At 38.1% G+C, this 21,581-nt stretch overlaps 1 protein-coding gene across 1 annotated transcript in view; it reads right to left on the minus strand.

Annotated features, from left to right (window-relative positions):
• LOC105703946 (synaptotagmin-6) overlaps window positions 1-21,581 on the minus strand; it is a 120,194-nt gene that overhangs the window by 32,930 nt on the left and 65,683 nt on the right. The window contains exon 2 of the mRNA XM_012432761.1: window positions 7,730-8,062. Within this exon, the coding sequence (XP_012288184.1) occupies window positions 7,730-7,987 (258 nt within the window). The 5' untranslated portion in view covers window positions 7,988-8,062. The remainder of the gene's footprint in view (window positions 1-7,729; window positions 8,063-21,581) is intronic.

Here is a 21,581-nt window from a genome sequence, read left to right on the forward strand (position 1 = left end):
CGTCGGCCATTTTTATGGCTTGGAGAGGAAACGCGCCTTCCTTCTCTTAGGCGTACACGTATGGGATGTTTGTACTCGGGGACGGAGGGGTAAGGTCGATGTTTGTAGGGTCTTTAACTCGGGGAAATGGGTTTCCGGACGGTTATTGTTTCTTCGATATCGGATGCCAAGGAGAGGACGAGTTTGCTGCTTCGATAAAGCGCGCCCGGGTGTAAGAGAGATTCTATCGCTCGTGGTAGATAATATGTATCGAAAGGAGATTCTCCTGGGCGGAATGGATTACTCCTTCGTGATAGAGGACGGGATTGCGATTCGACCAGACGAGACGAGATTTACCTGGGTCAAGAGGCTGAGTTTTCCGGGAGAAAACCCTATGGGCGGTGGGGTGGTTTATTCGACTGTTGTAAATCTTCGAGTTTTCCGCTCGCGGGGGGTCTACTTGCGTATACGTTTTCAACGTGTTATTCCTCTGTAGGGTTAGAATTAAGGGGTTACACCACTTTGACCCACCCAAAAATTACGGTCTTTCAAGAATTTTTTTTTTAAGAATTAAAACGTTTTTATCCAAATTAGAGTACAGTAAGGTGTTATACTACTATTAAACGATTAAATATTTTTTAATTTTTTTTTTATTTACAAAAATGGCGGCTTGAAAGGCGATTTACCGGAGCGCTGCGAAAATCGATGATCGTGCGGTGGGCACGATAACTCAGTCCAGGTTTAAGCTAGATCAATGAACGAAAAAGAATTAGTTTCTGTAGCGTAAAAGCCAGCGAAAAACGTAGCCATTTTCAAAAATATGCATTTTTCACGAAATGGCATCGATTTGAAAGGTAAGATACGTATTTTTCCCTAAATTTCGTTAATTAATGTTGCATAAAAAACGCGAATAAAATAAAAAAAGAATCAAGACGATTGATTGAAAATTGGCGGAGCTAGAGTGCCCACCGATTTTTAAAATGCAGTTTTAAGAAAAACGCGTTTAAAGTATAAACGCGTAAAATAAAGGCGTACAATTTTTTTTTGATTTTTTGAAAATTTCAAAGTGGTACAACCCCTTAAGATCATTTCGGGAGAGACGGACCACCGTCTGAGTATGAATAGTTAACTCGTGAACGTTAACACTTATAGTCATAACTCGTGAATTAGCACTTATAAAAAATATGTCTCTTTTATTTTTTGATATACTACATATATGCCCGAAGCAATAAGATTGGTAAGGTGCACGTTATCATTTTCTTGTTAGTCCCCGTCGAAGAAACAAGATCGGCATCGCGGTTTCAAAGCTACTAATATATATCAATTCCTCAATCGTACGTTCTATTTTATTCCTTCGCATTATATGCAGCTCTCATTTGCCAGTACATACGTACAGGAAATGAAGGAAGACCACAACTGATTCGAAATTTTGCAATCGAATGCTCAGTCACGTCGCGCGTACCATATCGATCTTAGTAACCGATGGGGGTTTAATACCCAACGTATTTCCGGTGTTCGCGGCATGCTACATATCTCCCCAGCCATTTCGAAAAAATTCGCCCCAGGGTGACGGTCCACCTACGTCTTTTTTCCATTTCCGCTTTGTCGTTCCGCGCTCGATTTGTCGTCAAACTCGGCCATTTATACGGAGCTTTTGCCCCACGGATGGCGGAAGAAATTAATATCTCGGCGACAACCTCCTTCATTTTGAGAAGCAATTTCATGAATGATTCATTGTCAAAGTGGCCTGCTATTTTGAAGATACGCCGCGAGAGTACGGGGACAAAGGGAGCCTTCGTGAGGGAGCAAAGAATTTGTATTCATACTTTCGATACTTCTGATGATGGCGCATTAAGGCGTTTACGAACTTGGGAGGAAGGCGAGTACCGAGGTCGATGGCAACACATTGCATACATAACGAATCCATTTCCATAAATGTATTTTCTCGTGGCTATCAGGAGAGTAAAACCGATATCACGGCTTCGAGGGACGATTTATTAGACATTCAATTGTTTTTCAATCGTAGCGAATGTCACTTCTCTTAATTGTTTTACACTTTATAGGGAATATCTTTCAAACGAATACACCATCAGGAGAAATTGAAGTCAGTTGCTCTGTTAAAAGAGTCATGGCCAGGATTACTTAAGACCATGAAGGAATCCTCACGATTAAAAAAAAACTGTGTAGCGCAGTAATGGGTACTCAATGCCTTGACCTGTTATCAAAGTTGCAGCGTGCTATCAAAAAAAAGTGCGAGGCTTAGTATTAATCTCCCCTGTATTTATACTTATGATCTGATGGCGTATTAATGGACTTATGAATCTGGGCCAAAGGAGACTATTGTAGTCAGGGTGAAACACGTTGCATACGTAATAAATTCATTTCCTATCGATAGGATGGTGAAGCTTATTGCACAATTTCAAGATAATTTCTTGAATATTCGATTGCCTTTCAATTTATATACAGTTTCGAGTCGGCGGGACCTCGGCGAGAGATGTCAAAGTCAGTCGCTTTAATCATTAATAATTCATTAAAAAAATTATAACGACCATTGCTTAAGACGGAAGGCATCCTCATGATCGATTTGAAAGAAGCCTATATGAGCACTTATTACATCGACTTGCTACCCAAGTTTCAGGATGCTGTCGAAGAGGAACAGAGTTGGAAGGTCAGGCATTCATCTTCTGCGTAACAACGCTCCAGCGCACATCGCCATTTGCGACTGTACCCTCAGCAAATTGAATTATTTCTCCTATATCTTGGATCTATAGTCACGAGTTGCTTGTACGTCTTCCCAATTTGAAGGAGGACCCGTGCAGAAGGTCGTTGGAAATGGTTCGATGAAAGCGATTTTCACCATTGTATCGACAAGGCCTTTATACTACAGGGGATGATATTGAAAAACATTTTTAAGTTATCGTGGTACGATGCTTTGTAAAAAGAAAACGATGTTTGTTTAAAAAACTTCGAATAGTATGCCGACCAACATCGAAAGTTTTGATATTTCCAGAGATTTATTATTTAGAATTAAATTTATTAATTTTATTTAATTAGTATAATTTTATTTAATTTTATTAATATTTTATTTAATTCGAGATAAACGTATGAATTTTCAAGTGCATATTAAACTTTGCATCTATTTTCGAAAACGTTCCTAACCTAATAACTATTTATTTTACCCTTCTACACACATTTGAAATGGCTCCACATTATTTGATTAGTGTATTTAAATTAATATTTTGAACATGATCTTGGTTAAGAGAACTGTAGTAGGAAGCAATTTATCTAGTTTTTAATGTAATTTACATTTGCCTTTGTACTCATTCGCTCGGGGGAAGGTTTCTTCTTATAATGAGTGCTCTCCAAGCGCATTTTTCACAAAAGTACCTTCCGGCAAACGCGACAAAAAATTGGAATTAAATAAACATACTTCATTAACATAACGATTAATTCCTTAGATTGATAATCCTTTCCCACTTTCCATTAATTTAAATTACAGCGGAAAAAATGATTTCCTCGTCCAATGATCTTGGTGTATTATGTCGAATATGCGTTTTTACATTCCCCTCTTAATAATCGCAATTCGATCGATAATTGTATGCGATTGGTGTATTATGTCGAACGTGCATTTTTACATTCCCCTCTTAATAATCGCAATTCCATCGATAATTGTATGCGATTGGTGTATTATGTCGAACATGCATTTTTACATTTCCCTCTTAATAATCGCAATCCGATCGATAATTGTATGCGACTGTTAATTATCGATCACGGGGCTGCAGGAATTTATTCGAAAATACTTGGGTTCTTGCAGCGTTAGTCCACTTACGTGTTGCTTTAGAAAGCTAGGATAGCTATCGCCGGAGTGCTGTATCGATCCGCAATTCCAGATTCTATATTCTCGGCTGGAACTCGAGATCCACGCCGTGTGAGTGTCGACGGAAAAGACCTCGAAGTAACCAGCGGAAAAGGCGTTTCGTTCTCTAGGAGGAAACGCCACGTTGAAGTTCGATCCGATCAATTATTTCTTTTTACCCTTTCATTCCATTTTTTCAAGATTACCTCGAAACTTCATCTACTCACAAGTGAAAATCCCGCGTTTGTCTTCGAAATTACTCTTTCGAGTTTCTTTTCGGTCTTCAATCTCTGACTTTAAAATCTCTACATTTAAAAAGTTGAACTTGCTTCTGGGAGAAATACTCAAGAACTACGTTATTCATTATTTTCTTTTGCTTTTCCGGAAATGCCCTAGGGCTGAAGCTTACAGATTTTCCGGAACCTCTTCAAAGGTCATGTTCTCGCCTCGTATCCATCTGTCGTCGAGTACGTAATATCCGTTTTCCTTCTGTCGTATTGATCCTATTATCGTGACATTTCGGTCGACCGACGCTTTATTCGTGTGCCGTGCGATACGGCATATTATTAGAACCCTAGTAGGATAGAATAATTTTTAAATATTTCTTTGTAATCTCTTGCTAAATATCTCAAGCGACAGATTTTTTAAGATTTCTTGTAGATTTCATTCGAAGATATTTGAAATATTAGTTGAAAATCTCAATGACATATATATAGAAATTATATTTTTTAATTTATGAACATGTAATAAAAATACATTTTTTACTTCACGACTATTATCGGACACTTCATTTGGTATCAAAAAACACGAGAAATTCTTCTAATATTTCCGTTCCGGTATTTCATTATGGGAGCAAAACGTGTGATTTTTATTTTAAATATTTTTAAAACGTTTACAATGTATTCGGCAGATAATATTTAAAAAATACTTGTATTAAAATGAAACGAAATGTTTTGTATATCTGATAGGAAAATATCATGAAAACACATGGAGGTAATATTATATAAATATTATAGAGATAATATTCTAAAGTAAACGTTTTGCAAATATTTCAAATGTCTGGTGAATATTTACAAAATGAAGGATATTCGTTAAATATATAGAAAATATAGGAGAAATATTTTGTGCTACTACGGAACGAACTCCAATGTTGCTTATTAGGAAAAAGTGTGAGCCTAAAATTTATCGAAAGGACGGAATGGTCTTGAAAGTGGCGTACATCCAATCGAAGGATTGAGATGCACATCCTCGTTTCCAATTATTTTCAAATATATAATATGCATTTTACTTTGACCTATTAATATTGTTTTCGCAATTTTTCGGCCGATAAAAGCTTAATCCGTGCAGTGTACCAATGTAGCAAATCATTTCGTGAATCTTTAACCTCCTCGAAAATTGATAACTCAGCACATGCACATTTATATAAATATAGATATATTTATTTATTTATATATTCGACACTTATCGGTTCCGACATGTGACGTCAACCCAACAAAACATTATAATATGCGTTTTAAGGGGATGTAAAAGTGGCATCCGAAAGCTCAATCGTTCATAAAACTTTTCCACAAACTGTATGTCTCAAATCGTTTCATACTTTAAAACGTGAATATGGAGACCCTAAGGTAGGTCCGAAATTTCATTTTTTATTAACTATTTTTAAAATACCTGTAAACAAATTTGAAAAGAATTGAAATTTCATGAGTTTCAGGACCTTCCTTATAGTCTTCCTATTCACGTTGTAAAGTTTCAAACTATTCGGTAAACCTAGTTGGGAGAAAAGCTTTATAAACAAAACCTCTTCGACGTCACTTTCACATCACCTTAATGGCACTATTCACACTATACGCAGGGTGAACAAAGTCATAGAAACACATACAATATTGTTACAATATTTTGTCGGGTCAGCACAGACACGTGTCTGAACGGATACATGTTGGATAGTGTGAATCTAGCTTAATGTCGACGCCAGCCGTATATAGATAATCGATGGATATCGACTGCAGTGGACGACCAAAGAGGATAGTATACAATACGTAGACAATGCGTACATGTTCTACAATTTGAAAAATAGAGTACTAGATAAAAGCGATAACAATAAATGTTTCGAGTGTCAGTTCGTTATTATAAGTGTATACACGACCTGTGTACATACACAGGTCGTAGTGTATGTACACAGTTCATTTTTGCGGAGTTTAAAAAATGGGTCAAAATCAATTAAAAGCTCCGGTGTTTGCAATTCGCTGGTTACCTCAGCAAGCTGGCAATTAGATCAGTTTGCATTCGTTAAGGCGACAAACTAGGTCAGCAGTGTTTTACCTTTTGTCACGTGCTAAAAAGTTTTCCACTTACACTCCTTGTAAAGGTAAAAAAGATATTCTTCCGGAACATTGCACGAGTAACTGTGTTCATAATGATTTCTTCCAAATATGAGTAAAATATTATGGTGTAAAGATATCGTACCTTATGATTATTACGCACATATGATTGAGATGTATTAAAACATAAGAATTTCTCATAAAAACATAAGGGGAAAGATGAAGAAGCACGAATACTTTTTTTCTTTTTTAATGCCATTATAGTTGAATGTTTCTAAGGGACATTGTTACAGATGTAACATAAATAGAACCGACAGAGTGAACAGAGTAGAAATCTTCCTTTACCGACGTATCGAGCTTCAAGGATTCTCTATTACCGACTCCTGGGAACTTTCGTTCCTGAGTTTGAAATTATAATATCAGGCAGCAGTGTGGCTGATAAGGAAGAAGTAGTGAAAGGGCTAACAAAGGGCGGTCGGTAATGTTTCCAACAGGTAAATACCTACGAACACGAATGATACAAAAATTGAATCGCGGTAAAATATTCTAACTGCGAAATAACAACTGCTGGTGTTTCGCCGAATTATCAGCGAGCTTCGAAAAATTGCTATTAAACTGCAGATGGTACCAAAGCTTTGAGTTGTCCAATTATTGCTATCTTCTGATTTAGACACAAAGTAATGATTCAGGGCATAACGAAAATATAAAAAGGAAACTATCTGAAGAATGTAATTTTGCAATTTAGATATTCGGTTGTTAAGTGACATTTTCACTATTCCCGTGGATTCCTTACTATTCGTATTTTCACTATTAGATACTTTTACCGATTGGATCTGTATCCACACTTCCGAAAACCGAAGATTTCTTCCTTCGAACACTGAGCGACCTACTTTACCGATCTGTCAATTATTTTTATTAATATATAATATATATGAATGTATATATATATTTAAATTTCTTATGAAAAATGAAATTTCATGAATGACAGGGCCTTCTTTAGGACCCCCACATTCACCTCAAATTTCTAACGTTTCGGTACACCCGGTTCAGAGGTAAGTTTCATAAACAAGATATATATATATAATACTTAGCAAAATGAACCTTAGACATTTCTTAGATATCTCTTCGTCATCTCGAAAAGTTGACACGAAAAAGACATCTTTCCGGTAGATGTAAGATGTAATCATTTTAAGAGCATAGTTCGAACAACGCCAGTTTCAATTTTCGATCTCATACTCCACTGACTCAGTCAAAATGATTTTCCTTGCTGCTGCAATACGTGGGTGATAACCCAAGATCCTGTGCAGCACAATGATAAGATAAAGGCGAAAGTTTTAGCAGTAAAGCCGCCGTACAGACAACCGAGTCATTATTTAACGCATAAAGTTTAATTACTATACTCTTGTTAGATCTGTCTGCATGGCCTCCATTGCTAAAGTTTCTTTTTACAGGATTGTAGAGTGAATGCGTCGCAATTTCATTTTCCTTGGGTGAGTAGAGTAAACGGTCGAGATAACATTGCGATTGTACCCCCTCTAATTAAGGGAAGGTGATCGGTGTACTTAGGCGTACTTACTTCAGATTGCACGGCACAGTAATTGTTTTGTGGCTTGTTCCAGCAGTCCAGGACACGTGAGGTGGGTGCACAATGAGAATGGTGATAGTGGGTCTCCTGTCGGGGTTTTGTGGGTGGTGGATCCCTCCACCGGTCCAGATCACTCCAGTGTTTTCCCTTGCGTTTGGCAGCGTAGTATCGGTACACCACGATAGTCATGGCGACAACCAGGGCCAACCCGGTGCCAGTGGCAGCTCCCAGTATCGCCGAGGACACCATTTTCTTCCCTTACTCGAGGTCTGATGCCTATCCAGTCAGAAATGTTCCTTCTTCGGTCGACAGGTTTCTTGGCGGCTAAAGAACAAACGGACAGACACGGGTTAGATCCTCGATAAGAAGCTCCGTATCAGAGGACTGTCCTTCTTTATCACAACTGTAACAAGATGTACCCTAGTAGCATAGAATAATTTATAAATATGTATAGAAATATTTTTTAATTTATGGACATGTAATAAAAATACATTAAAAAAAATTATAATTCTCGTATTTTACATATCGCGAGCATATAACCGCGACGGGGATGCTAGTACTACATAAGACAACAAGAAAATTATAATACAATGTCTGCAGTCACTTGAATCGAAGAAGTATCATGGAGATACTCAAAATCTTGCAACTAGTCATGAGCATTCATTTTTATCGAAAATTTTCTTAATGCGAAAACCATTGCTTCACGATGTAAAAATGTATTTCGGGGTCGGGAATGTCGGTAATTTCTAGTAATTTATGAGTACCTTCGGTGAACTGTTGAGAAAGTGGAAGGTGAAGGTCGATAACGAGTAATTATACCATACGTTCTCTTATCAGCTTCTATTTATCTCGACACAATATTGGGTTTCTCTTTATAGTCACGTGATGACGAAAGGTCGCAAAACAGGAGCGATAAGAATTTCGCACCGAATGAGAGGACGTGGAAGCACGGCGACGCAGACAAGGTAATTTTCTCGTCTTTGCTTTTCATAGCCAGTCGAGGATAAAGCAAGATCCTATTTCTCGGGGGGAACGATTTTATTCCCCCGATACAACGTCGCTGTCTTTCGAGCCTCTGCGCGAGAACGCCGAAGTAACTAATCTCATTCTATCTCCTCCAGGAAGGGGCTCGGTAGATATACAAGGACGTATACATTGTGTGTTTAATGGATACCCACTTATTTCGCGCAAACAATGAGTCCTTATAACGACAACAAGGACGCATGATGTATAAAGTACGGCACGTGTAAAGGTATGACGGTACAGGTACACCGAAAGATGAGTAGGACATTCCGCAATTTGTCGAAATTTAATTTCCTGCTTTTATGTTTGTTGTTCGAAAACCTCGTGGCTCTTAACACGTTTTTAAAAGATAAGCTTTGAAAAATAACCCGTTGCGAATTTGTTAAGGAAGTCGTTTTAAATTTACTCGCATTCAGCTGTGATTCAACATTTGGGGAAAGGCATCCTTCCGGATTATAATAAATAATAAATGTACTCATTAAACGTTGACGGATTTTTGTCAATCTCTTCGCATGCATTTCAACGGTATTTTTCTTCTCTCACTTGCAATCGGATATTTTTCTTATTTTAGACAATGTAACGTCAGTAATAGGCGAAAGGCGTAAGGTAGGAAATTTATGTTTTTCTGTTAATAGGCGGTAAAGATGGCCTAGTTATTTCGTTACTTTATACGAATTCCGTAGTGGGCGTAAGAAAACAAGACCTAGAGTGCCACCCTAATCCGGTAATACGATACACGTACGTGATGTAATATAATTCCGAGAAAATTGCAATGGCTCAAAGAAATACAAGAGGGTAATTCTTTATGGCGACTATCCCTTTCCTTTATCCAAATAGTTTGATTTTTAGTAAAATAATTTAAAAGAAAATAAAATGTATATTGTAATTTAATTTTTTCCTAATTTGAGACGATGTAATTAACATGGTCCAGGTCGATAACGATAATTAATTCTTATTAATTTTCACGCCGAATACTATTATAGCTGCATTCGATTAGAATCTTTGACCTCGATCATTCGCTACCCATGGCTTGTCCAAAGCACGTACAATTTATACGGTAATTATGTACGTACGGGTATGCAAAATAATTACTGTCTGTCAGTGGTAAGCTGCATTCACGTCATGCCGAAGACAAGCTGAATCGCGCATCAATTTAGCTCGAAAGCTCGCATCCTCTATGCAATTTGGCCACGTCCAACTATTTGAAGACGGTTTTCGAGATATTCTGGCTACGTGAAGTTGATGTCGTAGTTTCGTCGAATTGAAGCTTCCTTGGCGGAGAATCTTCCAACGGATGGGGACTTTTTGACTTATGTCGTTTTGTCGATCTTCGCGGCGATTCCTAAAATTCTTTCGTTTAGGTGGAGCAATCGCGAGAGCCGCCTTCGCCGAGAAGAGCTATTATAATAGGAAGTCGAGCTGTTGTAAACGAGAAACCGAACCTGAGGAAGATGTATGTACTTCGTTCCAACGGTGCAGGTGTATCATTCACGTGTATATATGTACAAGCGCGGAGGTTGCCAATAAACTTAAGCTCGCCTTGAGAACGAAATGTGGATGTACACTTGCTCCCTTGGAAAGTCGATGTCGAGGCCAATTAATGGTGACATTTTGTCGGTGGATTCCAAGATATACCGTTCTTTGATTTCTAACTTTTTTTTATTTCTGCATCTTAACTATAATACGAGATCTCATCTAACGACTAGAACTGGATAATTTTCTAAGTACACGGTAACCAATGAAAGGTTGAACGCTTTAATCGAGCATTGGGTAAATTGCTAAAATACCCTCCTTGGTTTCTGTATGTATAATTAGGTTAGTTAAGGTGATCGTGGCAATTACCACTCAGGGCAGGAACACAAGCCGATCTTGTCTTGAATCGCTTGTCTCTACGTACTATAACATAAGTAAATTGTGACATTTTCTGTCAGTCACAAGCAAGAGCGGGACGGTGGTGGTGAGTACAAATTTTAATTTATTTCTCGACATTTTTCATCGATTGGCAGTAACCAGGTAAATATTTTTAAATATTTTATTCGTCTTGAAGAATTTTAGGATAAATAAATAAACGCACAGAGGGGCTTTAAAATTAACTTCATTTTCTGACCAAGGCACGGGGGCAACTTTCAACAGTTTTTATTGTTATAAAGAAACAAACGTTTATTTCTCGACATTTTCCATCGATTGGCAGTAACCAGGTAAATATTTTTAAAATTAACTTCATTTTCTGACCAAGGCACGGGGGCAACTTTCAACAGTTTTTATTGTTATAAAGAAACAAACGTTTATTTCTCGACATTTTCCATCGATTGGCAGTAACTAGGNTAAAAAAATAAACGCACAGAGGGGCTTTAAAATTAATTTCATTTTCTGACCGAGGCATGGGGGCAACTTTCATGTTTTTATTGTTACAAAGGAACAAACGCGTTACGGTCATTAAAAGAGTTGGTATTTAATTAAAAAGTGGATGAAAAATCCGACCGATATTCCGGTTCTCTTTTTTAAGAGGGGAGTCCATGCATGTGCAACGATGTACCGGCGGTGAACTTTTAGGATTCATCAAACGTAAGGCCGTACGACGTTCGTGACCTCGGTTCTTGCATGTCGACTAGGGCAATTCTAGGGTGTGCGATATAAAGCTTCGTGTGCTTCTGTAGAATCGCATGAGATACCGGTACAACCGAGATAAACGAGGGTTTCGATACGCGTTATCTAGAGCCGGATAAAATTCATGACACGAAAGCTCGAAAAGAACAAGCGAAGACGAAATGCGCCCCATTTAACAATCTTATAGAACTTCGGTAAAAATGGTTCAGTAATGCCGAATGAGGAACAAAAGTATTGAGTATTATCGATATCCAAAGCACAAAATGCACCTGTACTCGAGAAGAGATTTTCTTTCTAGGAAGGCAAAAATCTTATTTTCTTATGAGACTATTTGGGAATTAAATTCGTCCAAGCGTACGGATATAAATAAACAATTACCATCTACTAAAGCCGTCGTTCTTTGTGAATTATTTTAGTAATATATATCGTTCCTACTTATATAATTATTTACATTGGAGGGTTCATCGGAAGTACCCATTTTGCATTGGATTAAAGACAATAAGGAAAGTACTTTCTCGTCAAAATATTGTGTTTATAGGTTGCTGGATTTAGTATCGATAGGATTTTCTAGCGATATTTTTTGTCCTCTTCTGCAAAGGGATGAAAGGTATCGGATTGGAAATATTTCCAGGGGATTCCAGGGTCCCACCTCGATGGATCAGTCCGAGCTGTGTCGGCTGAAGTTGAAAGCCAGGGTAAGATGCCATTCTTCTTTTTGAAATCGCCATACCTTTTCCAGTCTACACTCTTCGATTTCTAAATGCAATATGTGAAGGAACACTTCGTGTTCTGTGCAAGCAAAATATTGATGGAAGACAATTAGAGGCCCTGGACATTCGCTCAAGACTTAACACAGATCAAGAGTCGATTCGTGTAATTTTAACGTGGAGATAGGGGAGACCGGGGCAAATTGACCAACTTTTTTAATAAAGCTTAATTATTAGATAATGAGAATATTCCAACATATATTTCGAAATGTGGGGAGTACATTCAGGTATAATAATTGCAGTCCAAGATTCTTTAATCTTTTGAAAACGATTAAAGGAAAAAGTGATTTATGCACGTCGCCGCGGTTAGTCAACTCGCCCTCGCGAGTTGAATAAAATATAATATAATAAAGTATAATATCAGATATATCAACCGTGTCTTCTCCTCATGAAATTAATTAAATCCGCACTGACCATTAATAAATCGAAGTCGACTCTTTACAATTTCATCTCGTGTATTTCCTTTCCGTCATTTCTTCCGTTCCGCGGCCGCACCATTGTTACGATCCTCCCGTTGAAATAAATAGTCAAATAAATAAAGATTTATTTCGCGTCGAAGTTAGTAACAGTCGAGATCAACATTTCTTCGTTGCGCGACTAGTACGAGCAAATCTAAACTTCTTTACCCAAGTTATGATCCTAAGTCAGAAACCACTTAGGCAACCCATGAAGTGGAATATACGTAAATTAATCGTCTAAATTAGGTCTATAGGTATAGCAAACGTATATCGTTTATCATCCACCTAAAAAAATATCTAATAGATATACATAAATATCTATGTCTATTGTAGATGAAAATTATATATCCACTATTGATCTACAAATATTCACTTATTTCTTGACGCATACAAAATATATAATAGCTCTAGTAGACATCTACCAAAGGTTAATCAACATCGTTGAAAATAAACATTTATATACGATTAATTTACGGATATTCCATGTTCTGTGGTGCCTGGGCAATTCATACGTTCGCTTAATATCGATCTTCTTTAGGGCTCAGTTCTTTCGCGGTTACGTTAGCACAGTTCACCGTTCCTCGAGGTAACGTTGTCACCAGTCGGCATCGATCTGTTTATTTTTCTTGTTTACTTCTTAGATGAGCTCGGAGCTAAAAAATACCACTGGGGGGCGAGAGCATTAAATCTTCGAGAGAGCAAGGGTCGCAACTCGCTAATTTAGCAGTTCGCCCTAGTGCCTATTTCCACCTAACCGCACCCTAGAGTACCCTGGACCAAGAGCCAACGCGAAAAGAGGTCTGACGTTTTTATGACTTCGTCTCGACTTTTTCTCCCGACCATCGTTTTCCTTTAACCCCTGCATAGTCCTCGGCAATAATAAAAATATTGAATTCTCTGCCACCTCGGCTGGGGAGAATATCAGACAAATGAAGTCCTTGACCCCCTAGCTCGCTCCCTCTTCGAGGTTTTATTCTTATTAAAAGTTGGACGTGCAGGGGATTTGTATAAGGTGATAAAAGATTACGAGGGGGAAAATGTATCAAGCCGGAGGTGGACTGAATTGTGTATAATCCAGAAAGGCGTTGAGTGTTTTCAGGTACCTAAGTGTGCCGTGATACATAATCATTTTGGCCGGCGCCCATGACAAGTTGAACACATTTCTTGGATAAGCATATAACCGGTAAACATTGTCAGAAATAGTGTTTAGGTGGATTTTAACATTTCGCCTAGTCCATTGTAGGAAATCGATTCTTGACTATTTACACATTTATTTAATTTACATGGCTTAGTTTACGAGTATAGACAAATTTTCCACATTTGAGGAGATTTAATCGAAGCGTCGTAGGGAATATTTTCTTATTCATATCTGTCAGTAATCCTAAGTCAATAGTCCTAAAAGTAGATGTCAAATGTCGCAATTTCGTGCGATTTATCTCTTCATTGGAACGCAAGCTTCGACTCTGATCTGAGGGTCAGTAATTTCAGTCTTGCCGATCAAGACTGGTATTTCACTTGAAATGTCCCTTTATGCAAATTGGTTGGTGAAAAAATCAAAATTGAATTCGGTTACGAGGGAGATGATATACAGGTGTGGTTGTAAGGACTAGTCATGAATTTCAGTCTAAGATGTCCAACCACTGGTTGAGGATAAACGAAATATTCACATTTTAAATTGTTTACAAATTCAATCTGCAATGCGCAGTGCCCAATTACCGATAGTTATGGATCGACATCAAATTTGGCACCGCTTGCTACCTGGATTGACATTTACAGGACGAGAATTTCAGTTTACTTTGAAGTTAACTAATCACAGACATCCTGGTAATTACCGTTTAATTTGTTCAGTTAGATATTCCCACGAGCCATTAGGAAGTCGACCGTGTGATCGGTTTGATTCGGGTGAATAAACTTGCCCATTAGACAAGTTCGCATTAAATCTCTTCGAACTGCGTTGGACAACTCGACTTAACCGACTGGGAGCAATTACGCGTCAACTCGCAACATCCAGCAGGAGATACTATATCAAGAAGCTCGGTAGAGTTCCACGCCAAGAACATTTCAAGCAGGGGACCCGAAGTCTTCTACCCTACTAGGTACTATTCTCGAAAGGGATTTTCGGAGATGTATCAAAGTGTATTTCTCGGTAAAAGGCCGCAAATTATACTACTTTTCTTGAGACCCCGTATCGGGAATTCTTCGAGCATGAACTTCTTCAAAGATCTATAGAAGAACTTGAACGTATATACCTACTTCTCTTGGACCATTTCGACATTTTCCGAGTTTCCTTTCGACGTTTCGAATCCCAATCATACAATTCCTCTTGTTTCTCCTCAAGATTTCTACCTTTTTTAATTCGGCTTGCTGATACTTCGACAGTCAAAATAATTTTGGCCTTCGGTTTCAATTATTGAAATGTTTGTTGCTCCTTAGATAATTTTTTGCAAGATTTAGAGTAATCCATAGTCAATTGAGCTTTCTCGTTACCAAGACGTTTCTACGATTTCAATTTAGATTGTTCACCGTCCTGGGTCCCTTTATAAATTTTACCAGATTTTTTTACTGAACATGTTCTCTTGATTATAATTCCTTATCAGATATTCCACTTATCGACCACCGGGAACTGATATTTCAGAGCAGCAGGTCATTTTTTCGAGCTAGAAAGCAACGAAGTCTGGCAAATGAGTTTTGGACAAAAACACTCTTGCAGGTGTCAGATGACCACGAAACTAAAACAGTTGCTTCACTTTTACGATAATTGACACAATTTCGCACTTTACTCAGTTTATAAAATTAATGGACTTATGTGTTAGCGAGTACCTTTTAGTATCCCTAATTCAAGTTATATATTCAGCGAAACGCGTGTCCTACGCGAAATACATGAAATGCTTTTAAGTTGTTACTTACGTATTAAATTGTATATTTTTTACGGCATTTTTGAGATTGTGATTTTCAATTTTGTGAAGCAGAAACGCGAGTAGTTCCCATTATCAAATCGAGTAGTATCCATTATAAAAAAGTCTTTTCCTATATTTTCGGAGATTGAATTTCATAATTCTACTGATTCAATAATTATTCCAGGTATAAATTGCATAAAAGCAATTAATAAATTCTCCAACAGTAAAATATCTCAAGCAATAACGGACGTTATATCTTTCACGATGAAAATAATACAGAGGGTGATGTTTTAATGATGTGTTTTAAATTCTCCTATCTAGGAGGAGAAAGAAAACCTATTTTTCATCTTCGCGAAATACAGTACTTGTTATCGAGTACCGCAATGAAACGGAAATGCGTAGGGTTTTCAATGACTCTTATATTGGCTGTTTATAGTGAGTTTTACTGTTAGATAAAGTTCCTATTGGCTGTTTAAAGAGTTTTACTGCACTACGCAATAAAACGTTCGCGCAGGATGGTTAAACTATGCTGCTTCCTAGAATCTGCATTCCAGGAATTATCATGCTGCATATCAACCTGTACATTACATGTACAGCAACGTTTATGGTGCAAGACTGTCATTCTTTATCATAAATTTTAATAAAAGTTTTGAGTAATATTGTCATGGTGCATAAGTTCGTGCGCATTTTTGTAACTAGATTTCCTAGTTCAAAAAACCCACGAACTTATGCACCAACCCAATACATTATCAAATCATCGCCATGAGCCAAGACATTATTACAACAGTTTAAATGCAATTATTATGACAGAAAAGTTTACGCAGTTAACTTATTAACCAGAAGAGAAGGGTGCTACAATACTGCCAAATTTAACGATGGTTATAAAAAACCCTTCTATTATGATTTCGATATTTTACAGATGAAGTACTTGGTTTGATAATTCCACGCTTGTTACGAAAATAAAATGCACAAGTTTGTATTCGGTCGTATAGTACAATGAACTTCTGTATCACGTCAGGGTAGTGCAGAGTATCATTGTAAAAGTGTTTCTTAGCGGGATAGTAGATTTTCAATTATTAAAAGATTAATAATCATTAATACTATCTGTGTTCGAAACAGATCGACAGATTGGACGATCAAAACAACGCATTTAAACAGAGACGGATTTGGTTTGATAATTCCACGCTTGTTACGAAAATAAAATACAGATTTTTCTCAAGTTTGTATTCGGTCGTATAGTGCAATGAACTTCTGTATCACGTCAGGGTAGTGCAGAGTACCATTGTAAAAGTGTTTCTTAGCGAGATAGTAGATTTTCAATTATTAAAAGATTAATAACCATTAATACTATCTGTGTTCGAAGCAGATCAGCAGATTGGACGATCAAAACAACGCATTTAAACAGAGACGGATTATCACCTCGGGGGTTCGAAGCAACATAATACCGTAGATACGGTACTCGGTACTTTCCATCAATTCGTCTAGATTTGCTGTAACCCTGGATATGGATTACCCAACGACCTCGGATGTCGTACATTACTCGCGACTTCCGAATAGCAATGAGGTGCAGGTCGGTAAACAAGGAATGCCAATAATGCAGAAAAGAAACAGCAAATTCGAGAAGAAATTGAGTTTAAGGTTCTGCATACATCTATTCATGGTACAGCTTCGAAGTTCAAAGTCACAGGCGGCTAAAATAAAATTAATTAATATATAAATTAGCCACCTGCCATCAATAACAACGGAGACGTCTCGAACGTGTACCACATTCGTTACAAGTATATGTATGACATTTTTTAAATAAAGAAAATACGTTATCGATGAACATCAATGATTTTGTTAAAGTATAAGTACCACTACATGTATACTATTCGAATGAACGTACCGAATTACCCTGAATTACTTAACGATTTTAAATCGAAACTATCCCAAATGTTGCAGACTAGAACGAAGGTGAGATTTCCTTTTTACAATCCGCATTTCCCATGAAGGTTTATTTTTATTGTCGATTCTTGTCCACTCTCGGTAATGTTCGCTGTGGAAACTGTATAAAGTAAAAAGAAATTAAAGCTTCCACAACCTGACAACTGAATCAGGAAACTTATTTCCGCTTTTCTGAGTTATCGCGGAAAAGCTTTGTCACGGGCACTGGCAGCGTACAATTTCCATTACGAGCGACGATCCCTGTCAGGTGAAGTACAGTATCGATTCGGATTATCTAATCGCAGTTTATCTGGGAGCTTCCATAATTCTTGTGGAGAAAGGCTCTTTTTTTCCAAAGCAGCAAAATATTCGCTCCCATCGACTGTTTTAACTGCTAACGAGGGTGATACAGATATGTTGTACAAACCGGGAATTATTAAATGGTAACTGCACGGTACATGAATAGCCTGCAATAACCGCGGCCCGCAAATTACTGTGAAGTAGCTCTTTGCCACGATAATGAAAATCTTATAATCTACAGTAAAATGAAGTGCATGGATTTTAATGATGTTCGGGGTTTTTGAGTCTTTAATGGGACAGGATAATTAATTAAAGAAGGGAGATATAATCTATAAAAGCAAATTCATCACGTTGAATATAACACTGGATATTTATTCGATAAGATGGGTAAAAGGGTTAGTAATAGCAATTAATAGCAACGTAGACTGTGAAGTTCTTCGTGAAAAAGCATTGCTGAGAGATTGCAGCAATTATTATCATTTTACGGGGTGTACAGGGTGGTCATGGTTTAAAGCGTAATTTCTCTTTGAAATTTTCAAGGGTAACTGGGTATGTATCACGAACGTTTTATGGTTTAAGTCAGTTTTATTACTTTTCTTTTTTCGGCAATTAAATAAATGCATCTGTAACCCCATTTAGTTTTGTACTTCTACTTTGGCTGTATCACTGCAAGTGCTTAATAATCATTATTCAAAACATACACATACATGTACTTCTGAGCGCAAACCCGAAAGAACGAAAAGTGTACGGTATAAATTAATAATAATGGGTCTTTCTGCTATTAGATCGCGATTCCATAAATCCTGGGCTTTCAGCATTTCTATAGGATTCGCTACATATTTAAGGAGGCTGCATTGACACACGTGATGTATGCCATAAACTTTCGCAAGGTGGAATAAGTCTCATAAGACGGGATATTTCGTTGGCTCGAGGTATTCAAAGAAGATGTTGAGGTCTGAACGGAAAGGATAGCAGAAGTGATAAAAATATATATTGTGATAACTTTCGAGAATGATAACTGCTTCGAGGGAGTGACAGACTCGATCATGGACTTCAATTACGCCAATTGATCCCCTATGGTTCGCCAGATCATCCTGTAATTAATAAGTTGTCCGAATTGAATCTCGTTCTGATAAGTTAACTCAAGGGGAACCCGCGGGTTGGGAAAAGTAATCTGCCGAGTCGATAGCAAACATTCGCGGGCTCTCTATATTCAGCCGGTATTCATGCTTGTTTACATAAACCTGCAACGATGTGCACTCCCGTCTATCGGGGTACGGAGAAATTTCCTAGGGTGTGGCCTTCCTCGGAGTTTATGTTGACGTCGCGGTGCGAAACAATTTCTTAATACGTTCTGAGTTATTCGAGTCTGAGATAAAAGAGTCGCTGAGACCTGTACAGGATACAGTACCCTAAGTTGAGATTTGACCAGCATCTTAATTTCTCACGATTTTCCGATATTAGATCAATATCTACTATCTAGAATATGTATAGGGTATAGAAAAACACGTCTCGAATATTTAAAAACACGCCGTGATTTTTTCGAAATCCAGAAGAAACTTGTAACAAGTGTCAGAAAAGTGGAGTATAATTGGCGCTGTTTGGCAATTATCAGATCGTACAGATTCATTACGGGGTTCCATCGATGAATTTAATTAGTATTTTCGTGACCTAATTGGGGGAGAATAAAAAAAAAGTATCGGAAAAAATGTCTCGGGTCTTTAGGTCCGCCAGTTCCATCGATACGACGTGAAAGTGTCGCGTTTTGTCGGCCGTAAAGAAGAGATTTCGAACTTACTAGCCTAATATTAGGTTGTCCCATAAGTTCCTTCCGCATCGTGTATTCATGTCCTACGAAAAAAATGGAAGAAACTTATGGGACAACCTAATACTTCCGCCGAAGAGCGGACGCTAGGACTAGGACGTCCAATTGACTTTCGTTTCATTTCCCCCAGACCTATAGCAGCAACAGAAAAGGAAAAAGTCTATTGGCTGAAGATGACCCACCCCTTACTTAACATCATACACACAGTTATAGATGGTGTCATATAGTGGAACCTTTCACCTTCTGAATTGATCTCGACGAGCGGTTTTCGAGAAGTCTGAAATAGATTTGTAAACTGCTTGTCACGTGATCACATCCATTTGTCGCAATACAAATATGAACGTAAATAATAATAAACTGTGAAAAAAAAAGCGTTTCACTTTTCAATAGGGTTCTCTTGTGTAACACGCGACCTACACATATTGTCGTGTCATAAGAAGTTTAAAAAAATATCCGGAGAGATTTCGTCAACAATTATTGTGTTGTACACCCCGTGAAGATAATTAGAAAGAAAGTATCTTTGGATATGCTCCTATTTTCTAAGAAAATACCAGTAACATGGTAGTCATTCTATTTCGTTTAGTAATTTTGATCAATCGGACTAAATGAAAAAAATGTCACGCCCTACGTCTGCGTTTCATTTATTTTTCGGTCCCACCTTCCTCTAGTCACCGTTAGTTTCTCCTGCACTCCAACTTGACCTATAAATTAATTCACTATGAATTGTTAATCAGAGCAGAACGCAATCGAGGCAAAACTAACCCAATTATGAAGTATCTACGTTCGAGTTGCACCCCATAAAGTTTCATAATGAATACCGCTTTTGGAATTAAACCTTACACTAGCAGGAAGGGGGCGAAATGTTTTGCGTAACCTGAAATAACGTTTCAAAATACCAAAACACATACACGAGAGACAACAGATCCATAGAGGTTTACCGTAGTAATACCGTCATTGGCAACGTATTCCTGAATAAAGGAAGAAACACCAATCGAAGGAAAGCTTCTCGATCCAATTGAGCGCCTCTCTTATACCTCGACGACCAAGAACGGTCTCTCATATCAACGTGCCCCCTCGAGTGATAATAATGGCCTAGGAAATGCATCGAGATATTAACACCCAGTTTCGATCGCTATCAGGGAGATCCGGTAGCCGGAATCAATCTTCCGCAAGACGCCACTATTCATGGCTCGGTGAAAGATTAATCGCTCGATTGCAACTTTTGCGATGTGCCAATAACCATATAAGCCACAGGTGCGATGTGCCAATAACCATATAAGCCACAGTTGATATCTGACCGATTTCGAGTATCTTTTCGGGTCATAAGTAAACATTGCTGCGTGAAACTTTTCACAAGTACGCGTCGTCCAAAATCCATTGCCTTAAGGGTGTAGTGCACGTAATGGCGTGAATTTTTTTGCAAGTACACGTCGTCAAAAATCCATTGTCTTAGGAGTGTAGTGCACATGATGGCGTGAATCTTTTCGCAAGTACGCGTCGTCAAAAATCCATTGTCTTAAGAGTGTAGTGCACATGATGGCGTGAATCTTTTCGCAAGTACGCGTCGTCCAAGGTCCATTGGTTTAAGGGTGTAGTGCACGTAATGGCGTGAATTTTTTTGCAAGTACACGTCGTCAAAAATCCATTACCTTAAGAGTGTAGTACAAATGATGGCGTGAATCTTTTCGCAAGTACGCATCGTCCAAGGTCCATCGGTTTAAGGGTGTAGTGCACATGATGGCGTGAATCTTTTCGCAAGTACGCATCGTCCGAGGTCCATCGGCTTAAGGGTGTAGTGCACTTACTGGCATGACTCTTTTCGCAAGTACGCGTCGTCCAAAATCCACTGCCTTAAGAGTGTAGTGCACATGATGGCGTGAACCTTTCCGCAAGTACGCGTTGCTCATCGGCTTAAAGGTGTAGTGCACGTAATTGCGTGACTCATTTCGCAAGTACGCGTCGTCCAAGGTCCATTGGTTTAAGGGTGTAGTGCACGTAATGGCGTGAATTTTTTTGCAAGTACACGTCGTCAAAAATCCATTG

Source organism: Orussus abietinus, unplaced genomic scaffold (genome assembly GCF_000612105.2).
Source record: "Orussus abietinus isolate OABI.00-Male unplaced genomic scaffold, Oabi_2.0 scaffold36, whole genome shotgun sequence".
Classification (NCBI taxonomy): domain Eukaryota; kingdom Metazoa; phylum Arthropoda; class Insecta; order Hymenoptera; family Orussidae; genus Orussus; species Orussus abietinus.